At 43.3% G+C, this 24,996-nt stretch overlaps 1 protein-coding gene across 1 annotated transcript; it reads right to left on the reverse strand.

Annotated features, from left to right (window-relative positions):
- Positions 1–475: 475 nt before the first annotated feature.
- Positions 476–24,762, reverse strand: GCNA (germ cell nuclear acidic peptidase). Its single transcript, XM_087427694.1, has 11 exons — positions 24,671–24,762; positions 22,467–22,521; positions 15,267–15,313; positions 14,825–14,861; positions 11,054–11,136; positions 8,153–8,521; positions 7,069–7,144; positions 3,706–3,850; positions 2,354–2,492; positions 1,073–1,277; positions 476–770 (listed from the first exon to the last, which is right to left on the reverse strand). The coding sequence occupies exons 2-11, from the start codon at positions 22,511–22,513 to the stop codon at positions 521–523; spliced, it is 1,398 nt and encodes a 465-aa protein (XP_087283820.1). The 5' UTR covers positions 22,514–22,521; positions 24,671–24,762; the 3' UTR covers positions 476–520.
- Between the last annotated feature and the right edge of the window lie 234 nt (positions 24,763–24,996).

A 24,996-nucleotide genomic window follows, 5' to 3' on the forward strand; every position in this document is an offset into this window, starting at 1 on the left:
CAGGGGGTCAATGAACAGACATTGCTAACAAGCAAATTCCAGAAAACATTTATTTTATTTGTTTTATTTCATGAGCAATTACACTGGCTCAGATGGCTTCAATGTCAAGAGCAACTACTTCATAAAAGGTGTTTGTCTTTTACTCCTAGGTAGAGGAAACAGGTTACATCTGCCAGCAGCCCTGGTTTTGAAGTGCTGCCTTTAAAATTTGTTCTCTTTCCAGTATTACCCTCATTCTCTCAATGCACCACTCTCGAAAACTCATTTCTCTTTTGCATTTTGTTCTACACCTTAAAATATGGAGTCTAAGTTAAACCCAAGGTGGATCCACAGGGCTTCTGAGTACTGTCAGGGGCACAGAACGGTTAGCAATAGAACCCTTGGTTAAGAACAATCGTCATTAACAACATGAAGCTTTAAAAATGATTTAAATTCTAATATTCATAGAAACAAAGATATTTTTCTAAAACTTCTTTACCAGCAGAGGACTCTGCTCACACAAACGCACTCTCAGATAACCTCAACGATCTTGCCTTTGTTTCTTGGCAACATAATCCTTGCCAAGCTTTTTCATCACATCCCCATGGCTTATCCCTGCTGTCTCCCCCTGAACTAATGTGTAATACTGCTGCACATACTTAGCAAAAGGTCTCACATGAGGCTCGATGGGAGTTCCATCTTTCCGAGTTAATGGCAGCATGACCAGAGGTCCCTTGCAAATGGCACAGATAAAGCGTTCGGTGTTCAACGATCTGGTGTAGCGGCCGACCCTAACGAGGAAAGAGACACCACACAGCAAAGGAATCAGTCACTGTACCTCAGCATCTTCTCTGAGCTGCTGGTCTTGGGCCCAAAGCCCAAGGGGGTTCTCAGAGAATAGGGCACTAGGCAGTGGCAGTGGTCAGGCCAGCTCAAAGCAGGAGAGAATGGAGAAAGAGGACATGGAAAGGAGTAGAGAGGTTTTGCTCCTCAAGTCAGATAGCCATGTACTTACTAATAAAAATCACTGAAAAGCTACTTGGAGGCTGTAGTAAAAACATAATTGGAAAAAGTCTGAGGAGAAGGGTCTTACCTGGATTTGCACTGAGAACATTCATAATAAATCCTGTAGTTAATCTTGTAGTTATGGCAACGGGTGACCCTGGGCAGCTCCGGGTGCACCATGTTAGATTTTTTGGCATAATACTTCCATGCATCCCCATGAGAATCACGGATACCATCGAGCAGCCAGGAGGCTGCGTGGCATATTTCATGGACCAAAGTATCCCGGAGTCGGTCTTGGAAGAGGAATGAAAAGAAATCATGAGCACTTAAATAGATTCCCTTCTGGTCTGCTACCCAACCACCCCTGGACTCTCAATCCCACCAGACACAATGCCATCTTATATAAGCATATGCCGGCAAGCATGAGTGTTATCTTCCCAGGATGGTAAACCTGAAATTTCTGCCTACTTCAACCCAATTTTGTTAATGGCAGAGAGCCTTAGATGAGCAAGTCTTTTTGGAGCAGGTCCAACGTGCTCATCTTTTTGTGAGATGCTGCTAGAAACACATCCAGCCAAGACCTGGTTTCCGCTCTCCAAGAACATAAGTGGACAGGGTGGGGAACAATCACCATGGCCATGGGATTTGGTCAAGAGAAGTTCCATGGAGAAACTTGGATCTGAGCTGGGTCCTTAACAATTGCTGGGATTTACAAAATTAGAAAGCCCATTCTAGGTGTGGTGAAAAATATGAGCAAAGGTTGGGGCCAGGAAGGCATGTGGTACATTTTGAAAGCCAGTGTGAAGAAAGCCTCGTTGGAGCACAGGCTAGCGGTGGAGTAGTGAGAGGCAAGACCTGCCAAGCGGAGTGGGGGCAGACTACGACAGCCTTGAAAGCCAGGCTCCAGGCACTGGCCAGCCCTAGGTTTCTCAGCAGGAAAGCAATGCAGAGGGGTGCAGGAGACTGAGCAGAGCAGGGAAAAGAGCGAGGTGGGCCCATACCTGGGCAGAGGCAAAGATGGAAAAGGAATGATGATAGGAGAGTCATTATGAAGATCTGGTGATTGGCTAGAGACTGGGGACCTTGAATCTCAGTTACTAGAAGAATGGAGATACTGCCACTGACAACAGAGAGCTACAGAGAGAAAGTTAGGCCTAGGAGAAAGATAGATGAGTTGGCTTCTCAGCGATGGTGAGACATCCAATTATAAGGTCCTCTGAGCAACACACGGTAGGCCTGTTCCCCCAGGAACGACAGGTAAAGCTGTGACAGAGGCTGCCAGAGAATACCAGCACCTGAGAATAACTTAACAGGCGCTGTGTCAGAAGGAAAGAGCACAGTGGGACAGCTTCCATGCTCCTGCCTTCACCTGCAGAGTCACAGACTTTCAGAGAAATCTCAATCTTAGCATAACGCTCCCTCTTCGGGTGCTGTGTCTCGCCAGTGGTGCATAAGCCAGCAGTTCTCAGCATCTTTTTATTCCAGCTGATATCTATTTTCTCCGGCAGCTGAGAATGAAAAACAGTGAATCAGAAAGCAGTTCTAAGCAGACCAAAAAACAGTAACTCAAGAGTTTTGCAAATCTAAACATTCTGGGGAGAATAAAAGCTAAGTTGAAGCCCAAGTTAAGACAATTAACAGGCAGTCAGGACACAAGGGAGATTGTTGAGAGCAGGTGACTGCAGGATTTGTGCTCCCTTGCATGGAGACAAAGGTCAGGGGCAGCTGAGGAGAGAAGTACAAGCCTGCTGAGGTAGGAGACGGAAACCTGTGCATAAGAGCCATGAGGCAAAATGGAACATGCAACTCAGAACACTCAGGTTCCCCTAATCAGAGTCACCTGATATAACACCACTGTCATCAGGAAGGGCATCAAAGGCTGGGGAACCTTTAGAAAGATATAAGAACTTTCCCTGCAGGAAGTTTTGTCACTAGAGACAAAGTCTGCAAAACCTAATGACCACCGGGTCTCTCTGCTTCCAGATTCTCTCCAATCCAGTCTACACCCCCATGCTTCTGACAAATTGATTTCTTTCAGCAGCCATTTCATGTCACATCATATCCCCATGCAGTGGTGCCTACTGATTTCAATTTAAGCTCCTCCAACCTGATCCCATGGGCCTCCATTATCTAGTCCTATGCTATCAAAAAAAAAAATAGCTAACATGTATTGCTTACCATGTCGTAGGCCCTGTTCCAGGCACGTTAGGTGTGTTAACTTACCTAGGCCTGACAATAATTCTACGAAGTAGTAAGTACTATTATCGTCCCCATTTTACAGATGAGGAAACTGAGGCATAGGAGTAAGTAACTTACCCAAGGTCACATAGCTCCTTCCCATTATTCTTCAACATGAACCCTCTCTTCCAGATAATCAAGCCTCAACACATGCCCTCTCCCCCAAAACTGTTGTTCTCTGCACTTACCATCCTGCAAGAACCAGAACAAGTCTCACTTCCTCCAGGCAATCCTATTTCCTGGCCACTTAGGCTGTCAGTGATTTCTCCCTCTGCTGATCTCCTGTGGTAGTGACAGTCTGTACCATATATTCTAACCCACAAACATTCTCTATTTCTTTCACGTACGCATGTCTCATCTCCGCATCTAAACTGACACTTCTCAAGGGCAGGAAATACACAGTTAGAACATCTGCACACCCCACAGCACCCAAGAGTGCTGGGCACAGAGCTGGTGTTCCATGAGTGCTTATTCAGTGACTACCTTTTTATGAAAAACAGAACTGTTCAACAGGGTGTAGATTCTCTGCACCAATTCATCCTTATTTTGCTTGAACTTCCTTCCGGAATACTGCTTTGAGTTTTCCAGGTCACGCAAGAAACATCCAGGTATTTTGCACATAGCATTCCTGCAAAGGCAAATTCAACTGAGTTTTATAGAGCTAAAGAAATAAATAGAAGAAATGCATACATACAGCTCATGTCAAGAGAGACTTGGGAAACTTGCTGGTCCCTCTTCCTTCCAGCTCCTTACATGAGGGCATTTCCCAAGGTTCCATTCATAGCCTTTTTCCCTTCACTCTTTGCACATTCTCAGAGATGTGAAGCCTATGGTTTCAACCTCAACAGGAGTGATCCCACATCTGTATCCGCAGTCTCAATCTCTCTCCTGAGATGTAGTTCTGAGTTTACAATTGTCCGATGCAAATTTCCAACTGAGTAACATGAGCATGTCTCCAGTTCAATGTGTTTAATGATCCAACTTCTGTTATAACAGGTCAAAAACCTCAGAGACATTTTCTTTGTTTTTTTATTTTTTTGAGGGAAGATGGGCCCTGAGCTAACATCTGTTGCCAATCTTCCTCCTTTTTTTCCCTTTTTCTCCCCAAAGCCCCAGTAGATAGTTGTACGTCATAGTTGTACATCCTTCTAGTTGCTCTGTGTGGGACACTGCCTCAGCACGGCTTGATGAGCGGTGAGTAGGTCCACGCTCAGGATCCAAACCGCGAACCTTGGGCCGCCAAAGTGGAACACGTGAACTTAACCGCTATGCCACCAGACCAGCCCCCTCAGAGATATTTTTAATTCATTTCTCCCTTACCCTATATTGAATTAGGCACAAAAACCGACCATTATCTCCTTTACATCGTCTCTTCCATCCAGCCCCTCCTCTCCACCCCACTGTCAGCACCCTAGATCAAGTTCCTGTCCTCCCCTTTCTGCCTTGATACTACCACATTCCTCTGTGTTCCTTACCTCAGGGCTCTTTTTATTCTAATCCAACCACACACACCTCCAGATTAATTTTCCTTGGCCATGTTCCAATTATGTCCCTCTCTGGCTTTTCACTGACTGCCTGGCCTGGCATTCAAGGCCCAGATAAATCTGGTCCCAACGTCTATTTCCCCTCTGGCCAAAGTGGGCAACCTAAACGTTCCCTGGACACTAACTGTGATTTCCCCCCAGTTCATTCATGCCTTGGCACAACCCATTTGCCATGGCCTAGAATGACATCTCCACCTCTACCGAGAACAACCATCTGTGTAGTGCTTTATCATTTGCAAAGAACTTCCTTTTGCATTATCATATTTAATCCTCACAACCACCCTCCAAAGAAGCTATTCCTATTCTTATTATCTCCAGTGTGCAGATGAGGAAACTGAAGCTCAGAGGTTAAGTGACTTACCCAGAGTTCACAGAGACACTGAATCCCCTGGTCTTTCCATTAGACCACTATTGCTACCCCATCTGTCAAGGCTTAATTCAAATGCACAAAGAACAGTGGTGAACACATAAAGGACTCACACTTGTGATAACTATTTATTTAAACTGAAGCATTTTTATCTTGGCTGGGACAATTCACAAGTCCAAAGAGATGAGCCCACAGAGCTGGAAAGATAAAACAGAAGCCAACACAGGGAAATGAGTTTCTGACTTAACAGAACTCCTGAGACTGAGGTTTTGCCAGGACACTCATTAACCGTTAAATCACAAAATAAACCCTATGTGAGGTGGCCGGGGTGAGCAGAGGGGAAAAGTACCAGACAAGGCAAAGACAGCTAAAAGGTCTTCATCCCAAAGCCTGATACAGGTGATGAACATTTCTGCCTCAAATTACTTAGTTCTGAAAGCAAATTTGCATCATAAAAGGTGACAGATGAAAACTCAAACCATCTGCAGATCTCAGCGGAGAACATGACCCTTACGTGTGTTTGTGCTCACGTCAAGCAGGCCTTGTGGCTTAGCATACCTTCACCTCAATGTCTGTGCTATTACTGCAGGCTGAGCATCTCCACATCAGAGGAACCAACAAGACACCAAATGGGTACATCAGACACCATGACCAGCAAGCACCCTACACAGGAACAATGCTAAGCACAATAGGAAGGCTACAGACTGAAACAGGAAGTACCAAGGCAACAGTGAGGGGTCCAAACAGGCTAGCCTCCTTTGGATGATGCAGAGGACAAAGACACAAAGGGACAGCTTCTTCCTTCTTTTGTCACACTCTCTGGCAAAGCAACCTGAGAGCTACCCAAGACACGTGTCCCTATAGGCAAAGCAGCTTAAATATGTACCTAGATTTCCAGAGAAAAAACTCTGCTGAAAGGGGATCCATCTAAGAGAGAACACGCCAAACTGCTGTCGGCTCCCTCACCCAGCAAGAAGTGCAGAAACAGAGAGAGCCTCTGCTTGGGTCCACGTCGCTCTGTTGCCCCAATGCCTGAGACATCATTCTCCTTCTCTCCTTAAGATGCATTTATTGTCCCAAAATACAGGTAAAAAAATAAACATACAGTCCTTCAAATATATTCCTTCTCTTGTAAGATAATTAAGATGTAAGTATATATTACTCCTGAATGCAAGTGAAAACAAAGAAAATTATGCTTACTACATCATATTTTTAAGGGAAAATTGAGAAGTTCGTGGAATCTAAATGAGAAAATGTGTTAGTTTTTTGCTTCCTTAAAGTATTAGTATGTCTTTGGTCTAAATGACCTGTTGTTTTCAGTATCAATTATATACAGTTTAATAAAAATAAAGGAACTACAAGCAATCTATTTCACCCTAATGTTTAATAAAGCTTGAAAAGTTCACAAGAAGATATACAAGTAGTCAGAGTAACTGGGTTCATTGAAAGCGCTAGAAAAACCTGGCAGACAGTCTTGGCTGCCCTCCCTCCAATTCCAGTGGATTGGAACAGGATGTCGGTTCTGCCTTCTCACCATTTTCACTGCGTTTGCTTTGGTTTAGTGCAAACTGGTGGCCATGAGGCTGTATCTAGCCTGAAAAAAAAAGTATCTTGTTTGGCTACACATCATTCTTTAATCTGAGTTTAAGGACAAAGGAAACCTAAGAGGCCAGAGCTGCTATGGGGGCAAAAGGGCTCCAGTCTGCCCTGCAGGGATCTTTGCAGAGCTCCCACGCCCGACTCTGCTGGGGGACCGGGAAGAGGGGAGTGGCAGGGTGTCTCCGCCTCCTGCTTCTACCCTTTCAGTTCAGGGATGGAAACCCTGTTCCCCTCCCCCACCAGACTCCTTCATCCCCCTGAAGACACCCCTGCACGCCCAGTGGACTGCTTAACATGTGATAATTGTGCAATCAATTCCCGTTCAGTTGTACATACCCAGTTCCACATTTTTCAAATTTTGCTGCACTGGGTTTCTTCTCTGAAGGCCCACGCCTTTTTTGTCCTCTAACAGCTGAAAAGATAACAGTTCATTTGTACCCTGAAAACTGGTACCATCAACCAACCGGCAGAAAGCTAAACCAAGGAGGAGCCCCCACAGCCAAACCCAAAGCAACGTCTATAAACGGAAACTGTCTGTCTGAAGCCTGCATACTGCTCCATCAGTCAGTGTGAAAAGTTCTGCCTCTGTGAATCACAGCTGCCAGCTGAGTAAGCTGGATAGGATTCTGTCGTAGGTATGGAGGACCGTAGAGGTTACATGAGCATGCCATTGGAGGTTAGAATGTGGGGGAAACTGAGGCACGTGCAGTATAAGGACTGGTATGGCATAGCTCACACACTTGCTCCGAGGAAAGTGGCTCATATCCTAGGCAGCACCTTCACCCAATATGCAAGCCAAATCTTTCCACCTTTGTCCAGCACCCATACTGCTGGTTGCTCTAGCCAGAGACATGTATCAGTAGTGTTAATCATTCATTTATTTTAAAAAGTTATTAAACATCTATTACATGCTAAACACCAGCTAGACCCTGGGAGAGACTAAAAGATGAGTAACAAGTCTTCCCATCAAGAGGCTCACCGTCTACTGGGAGAACAGATTCAGAAACATATTCCAACACAGTTGTGTAAGTGCTTTAGTAGAGACGGAGTCTAAGAACTTTGGGAACCCAGGAGGGAGGAGCAACTCTGACTTATGGCTTCTTACAGAAGTGACAATTTGGCTGGGTCCTAAGGAAAATGGGATATCCTCAGGACAAAAAGTGCAGGGAGAAAGGTGGATGGAATGGCAAATACTAAGACATGGGCATTCCTCTCCTATTCCCAGAAAGACCCTTTTCACTGGGATGGCTGCCTCCCTTGGCCACTAGGAAGCTGCTGAAATACCATAGAATTGATAGGCAGGACAGGCAGACACGACAAGATAGACATATCCAGGGAAAAGGGCATGGCAGGCATGGCTGGCACACTTGGCAGGCTAGCATATTCGGGGGGACAACCATACTTGGTTTGATTGGCTTACCAGGTGTCATAGATAAATTTTTGGTTTTATTTTTCTTTTTCCGTGGTTGCTCCACCACAGGTGCAGGCTCTTCATCAGATGACAATTTTCTACCTGAAATCTCTAGGTTAGCCTCACGATCATTCAGTGGTTGGCCAAAATTTTCACCAACATTCTGCTCACCAACATCACCAGATGAATTGCGTTGGGAGACAAGCAACTCATCCATCTCTTTTTCATTTGAGGAAATTTGGCCCTGATCACATGAATCGTCTTCTATTATTACAGGGCCCTCCACATCATTACTCTCATCATCATCAATAACAAGTATCAGAGGTTCCTGTGTGGTAGGCTGCTCATCAGTATCAGATAACACTTCCAGAATCTCATCTGAAATTCAAGAGACACAATCACATATAATTATACTCCCTCCACCCACTCTTATGCATTCAACTTCAGATTATTGAGCACAAATTAAACAAGCCATGAACTGCAACATTATGAATCACAGTTAAGAATCAGTTATTTTTGATGGTTTTCCCTCTATTACTTTCTTTTTTTTTTAATTTTTTATTTATTGCAGTAACATTGGTTTATAACATTGTATAAATTTCAGGTGTACATCATTATACTTCTATTTCTGCATAGATTACATCATGTTCACCACCCAAATACTTTCTTATTTTACTGAGAGCAGTGACAGATAAAACTACAATCCAAGTCCAGTGGCAATTTTCAAATTACATTCTCTAAGCAGCACAGTGTAGGTGCTCAGTGGTTCCCAAACATGCGTCTGCAGACTTTTATATTGTCACTGGTCCACAGAAAAATAAAAGAAACTAGAATAATAAAGTGAAGTTTTTTCCCATCAAGTTCAATTTTTATGATTTAAAGGACTGTCCTTTATTTTGCAATTATGTCTTCACTAAACTTTTGGTGCACTTTAAGAAATTATGGTGCTAGTAGATGGTAGTTAGAATTTACTTCCATCAGTAGACAAATTAAAAATCGGCAACTCTACATTAGCCACCAAAATTTAATTTTCTAACTAGTCCATAAGTGCAAAGCTCTCAGAACCACTGATATAAGAGTGAGGAGTTAAGTCCTGATGTCAGCGCTAGGTGCCCAGGGAACATCTGGAATGTCACCGCCCTCAATGAGGGTCCCTCCATCTGGAAACGAGGGGCAGCATGTCTAACACCACACGCTTTCTGGAGTCTGTTCAGAGCTCAACTTCTAGGTTTCTATGATTCTGGATGTAAAAAGTATAAACCACAGCATAGGAAAGATGTGAAAATATATTTATGATGCAAAAACTCTTTATCCTAAAATTGCAGATTTGGGATAATATATTTTGAGAGTCTCATCTATTATTTGAATTAATTATCAAAGAACTTCAGATATACAATAGGGAAAGAGAAAGGAGTGGGTGTTCCTATGGTAAAAAGTCATCCTTCCTAGAAAATTTAAAGATTTCTCACCTGTAATTGAAATTATAAAAAACAAAAAGTAGAGACACACTACATTGACAAAGGTTAGAAGTGAGGTTGGAAGTATGTGTTAAAGCTCCTCAGGCCTTTTTTTCTGTAAAATTACCTAAATTCATTATAAGAACAACAAAAAAATGATATGTGGAGAACAGTAAAGAAACATACAAAGACAGTCCTGGGGGAGCATTCTTCATCCCTCCATTACCGGTATGGATGCCCACAGTTAGAGTCCACTGGTCAGAGACGTAAGAGCAGCCTTAGTTGAAAGTTCATCCTCAAAAGACTATGGATCTTCTGATTCAAGGAGTCAGCAACTGGCGGCCCAGAGTGATGAACTGGTTTTGGGCCCTGTCATTCATGCCCTACTCTAAAGCTACCTCCCTTGGGGCTCCCTTTGCATTACAGTAGCTTGCCCTGTCATATCCCCTACTCTGCACCTGGACCTCTAGCGTGCTCAGGCAATCCTCTCAGAGCTAGAGAGAAGGAGGGAGAGAAGAAATTAGAGAGGACAGGTGATGAAACAGTAGGAGACTAGGGTTCCAAGCCACCTCTCCTTTTCCTGCTCTGATATCCCAGGTTAGCCAGGAAACTCTAGCCAATGGTAGCTCTTGAGTAGTTATCAAAGAAGTAGCCAGTGTTTTAAGGGTGCCAGTACTTTAACTAGGTGCCTATGTATCATGCCCTATATCTGGTACTAAGCAAACAAAGATCAATAAAATACTATCCCTGATGCTTAAGAAACTCCTAGTCCTCCTACATTTCACATCCACTGAGCAGGTTCTGAACTGCGAGTAAAGCTCCACACCTCCTGAAAGATTAAAAGGGCTGCTGAATCAAAAGAGGCAAGGATCTGCTGTGGGAAACAGGCCCAAGAAAAACAGGACTCTCTAGAAAACATAAAGGGAGTAGCAAAAGGCAAAGACAAACAGCTAGATGGAGAAAGCAAGGAATCCCCTGAGAAGTCACTGCCTGCTGGCCCACAACCATCACACACCGAAGTCTCTCTCCATCAGGCTGGAAAGAATGAGCCTGTGCCTCTTACTCCTCTTTCCCCCTCTTTGTCATTCCCACACATGGAGGAGGAGGAGAAGAGCTGAACGGGGAGAAGCAGAGCAGCCTTCATACTTCTCAGTCTCAGTTGTTGGCTTTCTTCCCTCTGCTCCCTTGATGTAGTGCTAGGTAGGTCAGAACTCTTCTGAGGGGGATTGTCCATGGTCTAAGGCAGCAGGAACAGTGGCTGCTGTGTTAGGAAATTTACCAGGGGGTGTCGGGAATCCAGCCATATCCACATCCAGCACATATGAGGAAAGAAGTGGTGGCGCCCACTACTACGTGATTCAGAATAGAATGTTTGTTGACTCTTATCCTGAAACAACTGTGTGTGATGAGGCTGCAGAGCTCAGCTACTTCTGTCAGTTAGTAGTATACTTGCCTTTGCTACTTATTTTGGAAATCTTAGCTCTCTGTTCCTCAGGGAAGTATTCATCCTCAGAGTCTGAGTCAATCACCACGTAGCTGAGTGATGAGACAGGGAAAAACAAAAGAGAAACATGAATGCAACATTCTTCTTTTCCTGGCATTTTCTTCCTTTTCTATAATGCGCATGGTCACTTAGAAATGCTCTGTTGGTTTGTTTCCTGCAGTAACTCTGTTCTCCTTCTTTGGAACTAATAAATCATTATTTTTGATTTTTCATCTTTTCCATCTTTCTACTGAATCTTTCCATCTGTTTCAATCCTTTCAAAAGGACTGAGAGTGAAATGGACTTTCAGAGGGTATGTATTCAAACAGTCTGGTGCAAGGGGAAATCTGATTAGGGAAATGTCTAGTTAATTGCCATTTTTCTTTATCAATGTTGACATTCAGCTGCCTAGGAAGGGTCGAGAGCCACAGATGGAGAGAGGCAGCCTTAGAGCAGAGAAGTTTCTCCTCGGCGCCACTCTTTGCAGCCTGAAACCAGCCCCACCCTCTCTAATTGACAGACTGCTCTGGCAGGAGTCAACCTCAGCAGTACCCCTGTGCCACCCAGGGTGCTGGTGGTGAACACCCCTCTGAGGCCCTCATTCTTGGCCAGCCCTTGTATTTGGGTCAGAGGTTCCAGAAGGTTGAAATTCGCCACCTTTCTGTATTTTCCAAACAGTGTACAATAAGTCTGATATACCTTTATAATGAGTGAGAAACCTATTTAAAACACTGTTAGAGGACTTGTCTGTACCTGTTACAGACACAAATCCATTAATCCATTTCCACCATATTCACCACTTCTAAGCTGCCAAGTTGATGGGCCTTTGCTATCCTGTTGACCATTCTATCCTTAAAATTCTTTTCTTGATTTCCGGGATACCTTTCTGTTTTGATTCTCTTCTCACCTTTCCATCCACTCCTTCTCACTCACTTCTCTTTCTCAACTCATTCCCACGGTTTATCTACAGCCCTTTCATACCAATCCAATCAATTACTAAGGAATAGATAAGCATTATCTATCTGCCAGCCCAATCCGTTATACCTAGCCCAATTTTCTTCCGACTTCTAGCTCCACAGTTTCAACTTCCTTCCTGGATATCCTGTGGGTAGGGCCAATTTTTAGTCAGCATGCACAGGAATAACCTTACCATTTATTGATGGCATCTGACCAGTCAGGCAGCCGTCCTGACTAATCCCTGTTTGTACTCTGTTGGTTGTTAAATGTTTTGAATATCAGCCCTGTCTACAGGCCTCTCAATTTCAACATGTCCAAAACTGAATTCATCACCTTCTTTCCCAAATCCACCCTTCCTTCAGTATCCCATATATAGAAGCCACCTGGGACTAGACCAAGATCTGTGGGCACTCCTGGCAGGCCCGTTAAAACGGATTTTCTTTACATATTTGTTCAACATGTATCTAGTGAAGGCAGGAAGAAACCAATTTTTCTATTTAAAAATTGGATACAGTAATCCCTCCTTATCTTCGCTTTTGCTTTCCATGGTTTCAGTTACCCACATCAATCATGGTCTGAAAATATTATATGGAAAATTACAGAAATAAACAATTTATAAGTTGTAAATTGCACGTCATTCTGAATTATGTGATGAAATCTCGTGCCGTCCCACCCGGAACATGAATCGTCCCTTTGTCCAGCATATCCATGCTGTATATGCTACCTTCCTGTTAGTCATTTAATAGCCGTCTAGGTTATCAGATCGACTATTATGATATCGCAGTGCCTACGTTCAAGTAACTCTTATTTTACTTAATAATGGCCCCAAAGCGCAAGAGTAGTGATGCTGGCAATTCAGATATGCCAAAGAGAAGCCATAAGGTGCTTCCTTTAAGTGAAAATGTGAAAGTTCTTGACTTAATAAGAAAAGAAAAGAATCATATGCTGAGGTTGCTAGGATGTGCAGTAACTTTTATTACAGTATATTGTCATAATTGTTCTATTTTATTATTAGTTATTGTTGTTAATCTCTTATCGTGCCTAATTTACAAATTAAACTTTATTATAGGTATGTATGTATGGGAAAAAACATAGTATATATAGAGTTCAGTACTATTTGTGGTTTCAGGCATCCACTGGGGGTCTTGGAACATATTCCCCATGGATAAGGGGGGACTACTGTACTTTTTAATTTATTACCAAATAAGCAATTTATTATGTATAATATTATAAACCAGAATACTTCTAATGATCCTTGATAAACCACTTATAAAATGTAAATGACAGTGATGGAAATATTCTGCATCTTTGATTGTGGTGATGGCTACATTACCATATACATTTGTCAGAATTCATCAAACTGTACACCTAAAAAGGGTGAATTTTGCTGTATGTAAATCATACCTCAATAAACTTGACTTTAAAAGTATAAAAGAATAGGGGGCCAGCCCAGTGGCATAGTGGTTAAGTTTGCACGCTCTGCTTCGACAGCCCAGGGATCTCTGGGTTCGGATCCCGGGCGTGGACCTACACACCGCTCATCAAGCCATGCTGTCGCAGTGTCCCACATACAAAATGAAGGAAGAATGGCACAGACATTAGCTCAGTGACAATCTTCCTCACAAACAAAAAAGTTTAAAGAATAAAACCAATCATTTCTAGTAAATAGCTTTACACAATGCATTATTTGGTTCTAGAATTTTAGCTGAGTACAACTGCTAACTTTAAGTCACTTTTCACACACATTGGTGTCAGGCTTGGTGGCTTACATGTTGCAAAATAATCAACAGAGATAAATCAGAGCTAGCTAGAAAAAGGTTTTCTCACGTGACAGCACTATTTGGCTTGATGAGGGAACAAGAATGACCAATTCACATTTCCACAGTAATTCAAGGAGTTGATGTAGAAACCACAGCTGTCTAGCACCATATTTCAGATTTATTCCAGTAATTTTTTTAGCACCTCCTATAGTTTGGCACCCGCACAACACCCTTCATCTAGCTCTGGCTAGAGTAGAGGGCTCCTTATAGGAATAGTAGTAGATAATGCTGAAAGATAGGTTAGGGTCGGATCACAGAGGACTTTAACTACTGGGCTAAATAGTTTGATTTTCCTATGACAAGCAAGTTGAACAGGGGATCAATATGATCAAAGCAGTGCCTCAGGAGATTAATCTGGGAATGGGATGCAGACTGGACCAGAGGAGGAAGAGATCAGGGTGGAAGCCCACTTAAAAAGCTCCTGTGGGGGCCGGCCCGGTGGCGCAAGCGGTTAAGTGCGCGTGCTCCGCTGCAGCGGCCCGGGGTTTGCCGGTTCGGATCCTGGGTGCGCACTGACGCACCGCTTAGCAAGCCATGCTGTGGCGGCGTCCCACATAAAGTGGAGGAAGATGGGCACAGATGTTAGCCCAGGGCCAGTCTTCCTCAGCAAAAAAAGAGGAGGATTGGCAGATGTTAGCACAGGGCTGATCTCCTCACCAAAAAAAAAAAAAAAAAAAAAAAGCTCCTGTACTAATACAAGAGTAAAAACTGATAAGGGCCTAAGCAGCAGAGACCGCAAGTTAAGAGATGGTTCACAGAGACATTTTGAAGAAGAAACTGACCAATTAGATAATGGGCCAGGGATAAGGAACCTAGTATTTTGAACCTGGTTGTGAGATCAAACACCCATTATCACCCTGAACATAGCGTTCACAGAGGAAAAGTGATGGTTTATTCTTAAATCTTCTTACCCAGAACATCATTCCTTAAAGAAAAATCAATTTTCACTAATTCTCCCACTTACCTGGTGTTCTCTTTTTGAATGCTCCTTCTGGCCACAACTAAATCAGAGAAAGAAAGAGGGCATCAGAAAGCATCTGAAGCATGATAAAATCTGGTTACCATGTCTTTAACTCCCTAAAACCAAAGTCCATAAGTTAGAGCTGGTTAAAATTCATGGTGGACTCTTACATCCCCCGTGAGATAGAGAGAGGAAATAAAAGTAGGGAGACCTAGAATGAAAAAGGTAAAGGAAGCAAATTAGAAAAGAAGCACAGAGAACTTCCTCTGCCCTTAACAATAGGGAAATAAACTCCATTTCACCAATCTAGAGAGAGCCCGAGAGGAGACAAACCTAGGACCAGCTTACACCCAATGTCCCAAATCACATTTCAGTCATCTCTACAAAGACATGGTTAAATTACACTTTAAAATTTAAATTACAGCTTTGAGTGAACTCTACTTACAGGACTCCAATTCTGCATCACTGCTCGAGTCCACAGTAAGAATGTAACTGCAAAAATAAAATACACCCTGGGTTAAAGGAAGGCTACTAACATCATAAGCAACCAAATGTCAAAAATCTCCAAGGAAGCGAACCACCGGTCAGAGTTTCTGAAACGCAAAAAGGTTGTAAGGGCTTGTGAAATTAAGATCACAATAGGGGAGGTGAAGAAAACTTAGAAGCAACAAGCTGCTCAGTCCCTCCTGCAGGATGAGAGAGGGACAGAATGGTAGTTGAGTCTCATTAGCTACCAGTGAGAAGCCTGTTTTCTGCCAAGTGATTTATTTCTATTTAAAGAGATGCAAGTGAATGCTGAGAAGGAGGCCACAAGGGAGAGGACTTGAGGATGAAGAGATGACAGTTAAAAATTGAAAGAGCAAAAGAGCAAGGAGGACATCCTTGGGGGCTTTACTCTTTGAAGAGGACCTACTTACCCAGATTGCTCTCTGGGTAGATGGACAAATACTGAAGTCCATTTCTTCAGGAGCAAACAAAGGATGATTTCAAAGTGGCAACTGCTCCCTGCAGTGAACCATGATGTTGGGGCCTCCACTTCTCTGCCTCACAATTTGCCAGAGGCCCTAGCACTCATTCTTCCCTGCCCTCTGGCAGGCTGCTTGGCCTGTTGTTATGGCTGCGCAGTACTGCCCGAGGTGACGCCAAAGCACATTCCGGCTTGGCTTGGGATCCTCCAGCTCACCGGATAGCAGCCGACTGAATATCCCATGTCAGCCACTCATGACATAAATCCATAATCCAGCTCAGAGAAGTCATGCCGCAAGAAGCATCACTTCAATGCTGGAGCATGGCTACAGTCTAGGACCTAATCATGGGTAATCTTTTCATTAGTTATTGTGACACAGAGCTCACAGAGGATACCAAAAGTGCTAAAGAAAGTAGATATAATAGCTATAAGGTTTTACATATATTTATATGGTTTTACATATTTATAAAGTTTTACATATAAAAAGTTAGCCTTAACCACTTCTTGAGGACTTTTATTTTGGCCTTGAGGTTGATTCCCGTGTAAGTGAGCATAAGTGAGGCCATCTTGTTATACTCAACGGCCCCAGCCCCTCTTCTGTGTGACTACTCGCTGCTCTGCATGTACTCTAAAAAATCCACATGCTCTCCTGATTTATGGCCTCTGCTTACATATGTACTGCCCAATAGCTTGATAAATTAAAAACTTCGTTCTATGAGTTTCTCTCCAGGAACAGGCTGACCACAGGTGGGAAATACACCTACAAGGTATCCATCAGCTGAGAGAAGAATGGAACAATGTGATGCCTGGAGCCCATCACGCCTGGAGACCAACATCCCTGGACCTCCTCCTTACTGCCCATTTTCCCTATATAACTACCTTAAGATTCTGTAATCTTTGAATATGGTTTTCTGAGACATTCATCTGCCATCTTCCCGATTATGCCAGCTAATCAAATTAAAACTTCCTTTCTCAATCCCTAACTCATTGTGATTAATTGGCTCAGATCAAGGCTATCAGAGCAAGGCCATTGCTCAGTAACAACTGAACTGATTACATACTTTCAAGACACATGCTAGTTCACCCCCTCGAATAAATCTCCTATTCATTTATTGATCACTGCACACCAGACTTATTCAGTACTAGACTTCAAGTTGTTGGGTTTTTTTTTTCAGGAAACAAACTGTTGCTGAGTGTAAGGTTTCCCAGGTATGGGTCAAAATGTGACCTTGGTTATCTTGAAACCTATTATCAATTAAATAGCACTACATACAAACTAAAGTGTGATTCATACTTCATCTATGTTCTTACATACTTTTGTGTTACACACATACACACACACACACACACACATTGTTTTAGAGGTCAGGCAAAAGGAATAAGGGATCAGAGACATGACACAAAAAGTTACATGACAAAGAGCCCCACTCTAATCCCTAAAGACAAAATATCGAATTCCAGGTTGGATAGTAACCAACAGGAAAAGTGGTCCGAGGAAAGCACTAAGGAAGAAATAGGTGGTCAAGGAGGCAGATTTTGTTAGATACTTTTTCCAAATAAAATTTACCACCAGGAGTACAAGTCTCTAGAGAGTATTTCAAGGCTCAGTGTCGCTGTTATTAGAAAATATATGTACCTAGGAAAAGCCAGTTGGCTTAACCCTAACTCTATCATGAAAGGACTAAGAAATCACATTAGAAGGTTTTGAAGATACACCAAACAAAAACACTCAAAAAGTTTAAAGTAAAGGATCCAAAGAAGATCTCCCCTTTAAAACCGGGGCCATAAACCATAGAGACTATGTATCCTTTTATATGATTACAGAAAAAGATCTACAAGAACCAACACCAACTTATTATTACCTCAGAAGAATGAGAGGTTGTGTACGCGTGAGGGTGGATTTTCACTTTTTACTTTAGATGCTTCTGTATTGTTTATCTTTACCACAGGCTTGTATTCCCTTGGTAATTTCTGAAACTCAATAAATGTTATAAGTAAATATGAAAGGTACATGTGTGCTTCATTCATTCACTGATTCAACATTTATTGAACGTCTACAACAGCCAGCCCACTAGGTGACCTGTTTGCTTTTGTGATCTGATTATTTTAAACTGAGTATAACGGTAATTTTTAAAATATACTTTTTCTGATGGTAGTATTAACAAAACCAAGAATCTTGGGCTAAAAAAGACTAGTCAGTAGGCATCAGAGAGTACTAACTAGGCTTTGATTGATCAATGAAAACTAGTCCCCCACTCTTTGCATTATGTATTTCAGTAGCATTTCTGCCTTCAAACTGACAAAACTCCCTTCACTCTGCTAATGGCTTTGTCTCATAAGTCACTGGGAAAATAGAAGCAATCAGACAGGAACTCCCTCATCCTCCCAACAAATCTATCGACCTACGTGTAACTACACCCAACTCTCTGCCTTCTCTATCAGTAACAAGGAACAGTGTCCCTACCACTATCTAAGGCCAAGTCCTCCCTTGTTGTTTGGATCTCATCCCCCTCTAGCCTTCTCAAGGATTTTATTCCTGCAATTTTCTATTCTGTGCTGCATTACTGATCCCTCTCTCCTGGATCATTCATTCTACTAACCCTAGACCCCATGTCTCCCAATTTTATATTTCTATCCTTGAACTCTCCACTGAACTCCAACTGTCTACATGACATCCGGGACATTAACTAAGTACCTAAAACGTAACATGGCCAACACAGAATTCTTAATTTCCTCCCTCAATCCTGTTCTTTTACCAATCTTACCCATCTCAGTCAATGGCACCACCATCCACCCAGTAACGCAAACCAAAAACTTAGGAGTTATCTTGATTTCTCTCTTTCTCTCACCTCCCACATCCAATCCACCACCAAGACCTGTTGGTTCTACCTCTAGAGTACATTTCACCTAACCTAAGACATTATTATATGTGCCTCTCAGAAAGAAAAAAAACACTACCAAATGATGATGTGCTATCAAATGTATGATCCACCCCAATTTCAGAAATGTTAACATGTAAAAAAGTCTCAGAATTGATGAACTACAAAATATCCTATATTCATCCAAATCTCTCCAACTCCACTATTACCACCCTAGTCTAAGCCACCATCACTTCTCACATAGACTTCTGTATATCAAGTTCTTGGGCCTCAACTGTAAAAGAACCACGTTATCTCATAGGGCTATTGTGAAAATTAAACAAGATAATATTGGGCCGGCCCCGTGGCTTGGCGGTTAAGTGCGCGCTCTGCTGCTGGCAGCCCGGGTTCGGATCCCGGGCACGCACCGACGCACTGCTTCTCCGGCCATGCTGAGGCCGCGTCCCACATACAGCAACTAGAAGGCTGTGCAACTATGACATACAACTATCTACTGGGGCTTTGGGGGAAAAAATAAATAAATAAAATTTAAAAAAATAATAATTAAACAAGATAATATCACCCTTCTATAGGATCCTGTACTTTTCCCCCATCACAGCATCTATCACACTATACTGTAATAGCCTGTTTACACGTTTTTATCTCCCATTCCAGATGGTGAGCTATGCAAGGATTTGGAAGTATATCCGTTTCACACTGTTTGGTACAAAGTCAGTACTCAATGAATATTTGTTGAATAAATGGATCTCAAAAAGTGCTTCCAAGAACCCCTTTTATTATTTCCCACCCTCCCACCCACACCCCCATAGAACCTTGTTTTTAAAGGATTTTGCCTACCAGATCTCATTAAGTACTAATTTTCTCCATTTAAAAAATTAATTACACACATATGCCCATTTATGTGAAGGTGTGAGGTACAGAGTCAGCCCAAAGTAAAAACAAACAAAAAACTAACAATACTGTCTGCATTAATGAAAATACAGTGCCCGGATCCTGAAACATAATGGTCCCAACTTGCAGTGAGGGTAGATGGAGAGACTGGCAGGTTGTTGCCCAGCCTCAAGGGCAATCTCCAATGAGAAGTCCAAAATCTGGTCTTTGCATCTGTGGCTGCAGGAACTCAGGTTTCTCAATTCTTCATCAAATGCTAGAGGAGTAACTCCTTTTAACCAAATTTGCAAGGGGCTAACCAGAGTGCCTGTTTACTTCTCAGGAGAACTAATGCCAAACATCTACCCTGGACAAGTGACTGAGGGTCATGAGAGAGCTAGGATTTTACCTTGTGCACTTCTGATCACACACACATTACTTTAACTTTTTGGTTGAATGCTGCAACAAGCATCTTTGTGCATTTAATTATTTTCACAAATTGGATTTTCCTAGGATTAATTTCCAAAAGTCAAACCATTCAACCAAAAGTATGACCAATTTTAGGGGCTGGCCTGGTGGCGTAGTGGTTAAGTTCGCACGCTCTGCTTCAGCGGCCCAGGGTTTGCAGGTTCAGATCCCGGGTGCGGACCTAAACATCACTCATCAAGCCATGCTGTGGTGGCATCCCATATACAAAATAAAGGAAGATGAGCACAAATGTTAGCTCAGGGCCCATCTTTCTCAGCAAAAAGAGGAAGATTGGCAATGGATGTTAGCTCATGGCCAAACTTCCTCAAAAAGTATGACCAATTTTATAACTCTTAGTATATTTGCTTAACCATTTCCAAAGGGTTGTATCAGTTTATGTCAGCAGCATTATTAAAACAGGACTAAGTATTTTAAATTTGCTAATTTAATGTGTAAATAATTTTTTAGTTAGCATTTCTTTTTATTACTGCCTAAGATGTATATTTTCCAATATTTGTTTTCTGCATTCTTTTCCTAATGCCCTCCCATTTTAATGACTATCACAAAATAATGTTTACCAGATAGTTTTGTGACTGAACACTGAAAAGAGGAGTGAGGAAGAGGAACACTTTGTCCCTATACTTCCAACAGTCCCACTCTCCAGAGATCAACAACGTATCTTATTTATTCTTCTCAAAAGTTCTTAAGCATAAGCACATACCAGCATAAGCATCAAGTATACACACCTTTTTTTTTTATAAATAGTATTATGCTACATGAATTGTTCTGCAGCTTGAAGTTTTTCATTTTATATATCTTGGTGGTCTTTCCATTATCAGTACATATAGCTCTTATCACATTTTTTGGATGAACCCTAATTTATTCAACTACGCCCTAAGGACATCTAAGCTCCTTCCAAGCTTGTGCTATTACAAACAATGCTGCAATGAACATCTCTGTATGTATTTCTCTGTGTACTACTAATTAAGTCATAAATCCTTCTTCCACAGAACTGAACGAAGATCAAAACAGCCTGTATACGTCTATATATGACTAAATGAACATGAGTTACAGGGAGAAGGGGAAAAGGAGTCAAGAGAAAATAAGAGTGAACTACAAAAAGAGCATGTATACCAACCACATTTATGCACTTACGTATATGTGAGTATATGTATAAAGAAATTAAATAAAATTGTTCTAAAAGTGAAAGAAAAAGTCCTAGTAGTAGAATTACTGGGTCAAAGGACATGGGCATTTAAAATTTTGATATTACCAGATTGCCTCCAAAAAGATTGTACCAATTTATATTCCCGCCATGACTGTATGAAATTGCCTATTCCCCTACAAATTTGCCACCTCTGGATATTATCAAACTTTTTTCAATCTTTGACAATCTGATATATGAAAAATTGTATCTCATTTAAAATGTTTTCATTCCTTTAAATATAAGTAATATAATCAAAAGTTGAATAAATTTTAATGTCTGTGCTCCATTTGTATTTTTTCCCTGAGAACTACCTTCTAATATCTTTTGTCCATTTTCTATTTGTTTTTTCACCTTTTAATTGTTGATTTGTGAAAGTTCCCTTAGATTAAGGAAAATAGGCTTTTATCATAGGTAATGCAAATATTTTTCCAGTTTGTTATTTGTCATTTTTATGCTTTTGTTTGATATCAAACTTAGAAAGACCTCCCCCACTCCAAAATTATCGGAAACAAAATCCACCCATGTTTTCTAACATTTTTAATAGCTTCATTTTTTTATTTTTAAATATGTTATCCACATGTAATTGATTTTGGTATAAGGAGTGTTTAGGTAAGAATCCAATTCTTATTTTTTTCCAAATGGTCAGCCAATCATCTTCAAATTATTTGTTGTTAATCTTTCCCCCACTGATTTGAAATGTCATTTTGTATCATGAACTAAATTTTCATATGTATTTGCGTCTATTTCCAGACTCTCTGTTCTATGGTTTCCACTTTCTCCCATATCATACACTTACATGCTTATCTGTAAAGGAGGAAAACAGGTCAGTGTTCCAGGAGAGCGAAGACTTAGAGAAGACAACTCTCTTAAAATACCACGTTACAAGAAGAAAAATACTTCATCTGTGTACCTCTAGAGGGCAGCACTGTAAACTATAGGGTGGAAGTAACATAAGGACAGGTTCAAAGTTCATCAAAATGAAGAACTTTCTAGAAATTACACATATTCAACAATGCATTGCAAGGAGTTGTGCACTCTTGGTCACTAACAGAGATGTTATACAGAGGATTCATGCATTGGGTCGGAGGCTGGACTCCTATGATTCTAAAATCCCTTTTTATAATTCATTTTATAACTAATCAAGTCATACACTCCACAGACTCTAAATGAAATAAACGTACACTTTTTGAGAAAAGTCATTTTGCCAACAGAGTAGGACTAAACTAAGAGAAAAGAGAATTTTTCAAATCTCACCAATCATCATCCTGGATCTTCGACTGGCTAGCCTCTTCTGCAGACATGTCCACGTCTGTAGTCAAGACAAAGAAATACTTTTTTAAGAAAACCAGAACCTAGAACCAATTAGACATTTCTACATTCTGCACTTATCTTTGAGCAGCTTCTTCATCCTAATGTAAAGCCAAAACTTTGCTCTGTGAAGTGAGAAATTTAAATTTGTTTGTTGCAAACTTTCCTGGACGGAGAAAACTTGAGACAAGGCATACCACCCCCTCTCTCACCTTGCCCCACCAAAGTTCTTTGCAGATCAATCAGAAAGCCCAAAGCACACGGTGGCCCCTGATGTTAAGGCATCTCGACCACCACATGTTATGGAGATGTGCAAGGAGGACATTGATTCATTTATTAGCCCCCAGATAAATTTTCTCCCCGTTGTAAGGCTTCTGTATGCACTAACCCCCACTGCGTCACCAGTCCAGTGCTCTCTTGCCCTTAAACGGATTCCCACCCCTCACATTGCCACCAGCCTTCCACTCTCCCCACGCCTTCACTCTTCCTACTCCTGCCTCCCGCCCCAGCCAGTCTTGCACCAATCAGGCCTCGACCTCTCTACTCATCCCCCACACCTCCATCCCTCTGCTCCCGCCTCTTGTCCCCAGGAGGTCTTGCGTGATCAGGCCCAGACCCGCCCCCAACTCCCACCCCCAGCCAGTCTTGTGCCAATCAGGCCTCAACACCTCCACTCACGCTGCCACGCCTCCACTCACCACCCCCACCCCCGCCTCTGGTGCCCAGGAAGTCTTGCAGCATCAGGCCAAGACCCTGCCCCCACTCCTGCCCCAGCCAGTCTTGCACCAATCAGGTCTCGACAACTCCACTCACCCCACCCACGCTTCCTCCCCCTCCCCACCTCTTCACCCCTCCCCACACACCCCCTCCTGCCTCTCGTCCCCAGGAAGTCTCGCAGGATCAGGCCAAGACCCCTCCCCACTCCCTTGCACCAATCAGGTCTCGACACCTCCACTCACCCCACCCACGCCTCCAGCCCCCCACTCCCGCCTCTCGTCCCCAGGAAGTCCCGCAGGATCTGGCCAAGACCCTCCTCCCACTCCCACCCCAAGCCTGTCTTGCACCAATCAGACCTCGACACCTCCACTCACGCCACACACGCCTCCACCCCCACCCTGCTCCCGCCTCTGCCCCCAGGAAGTCTCGCGGGATCAGGCCAAGACCCCTCCCCCCACTCCAGCCTGTCTTGTACCAATCAGACCTCGACACCTCCACTCGCGCCACCCACGCCTCCACCCCCCACCCTGCTCCCGCCTCTCGTCCCCAGGAAGTCTCGCGGGATCAGGCCAAGACCCCTGCCCCCACTCCAGCCTGTCTTGCACCAATCAGCCCTCACACCTCCACTCGCACCACCCACGCCTCCACCCACCCTGCTCCCACCTCTCGTCCCCAGGAAGTCTCGCGGGATCAGGCCAAGACCCTGCCCCACTCCTGCCCCCAGCCAGTCTTGCACTAATCAGACCACGAAACCTTCATTAACCCCCCAAGCCTCCACCCCTTTGCCCACCTCTCGTCCCCAGGTCTCGCACCATTAGGTCCAGACCCATCCCCCACTCCCACCTCCCACCCCCAGCCAGTTTTGCACCAATCAGGCCTCGACACCTCCACTCATGGCCCCCACGCCCGCCTTTCCCTCCCAGTGTATCAGGCATCGATAAGGCGTCCACCTCCCACACACACACCACTACCTGCCCTCCACCTGCCCTGGCTTCTACCTCTACTCTGACCTCAGTCAGCCAGCCGGCCTTCCACCCATCAGGCATCGACCACCTCTACGCCCCACCACCCCCACACCCCCACCAGCCCTCCACCTCCACCACCTTACACTCCCAAATCACTCCGCCAGCTGTTCTTCCACCCCTCAGGCCTAAACACCCCAAAACCACACACCACGTCCCACCCTCTACCCCCCCATTCCCCATCTTCGCTTTAGCAGAGTTAATATCCCTAACAAAAAAAATCTCTTCTTCCGAAAGCCCTTTTAAGTGGAAACAGGAAAAATATTTTGTCAGAATCTGTCCCAAGGTTCACGGACAATCAGAGTGTCTAGGGCATATGGCAGTCCTGGTTTTAATTAAGTCCGCTCAACTAGGATGAGCTTCAAGATTGTTCCTGCTTCAGTACCCACCTCAGCCCCACCAGTCACCTACCTGCTCTGGCCGCCTCTGGCGTGGCCGATTGCCGTTCAACTCCCACTGCGCGTGGAAGGAGTGCGAGATCCCGAGCAACTGTGAGGGGCGGCAATCGCGAGACCTTTTATAGAGCCCAAGCTCAGTGTGACGTAGGAACTGACGTGTTCCCGCCCTCCCTGTACCCACCAATCACAGCGTGGTCACCAAGCAAATTTAAACTTCGCAACTATGAACTCAAATTTAGCGCTCAGCCGCAGTGCTTCCGGAATGTCTCACTTCAACCGGGTATTGCTTATTTGTCCCAAAAGTGCCATTTCATGCAGAGCTCAGGGCCCCAAGCCTGT

The sequence above is a fragment of the Ceratotherium simum genome, chromosome X, assembly GCF_057802395.1.
Source record: "Ceratotherium simum simum isolate JZ-2026a chromosome X, ASM5780239v1, whole genome shotgun sequence".
NCBI classification, from domain to species: domain Eukaryota; kingdom Metazoa; phylum Chordata; class Mammalia; order Perissodactyla; family Rhinocerotidae; genus Ceratotherium; species Ceratotherium simum.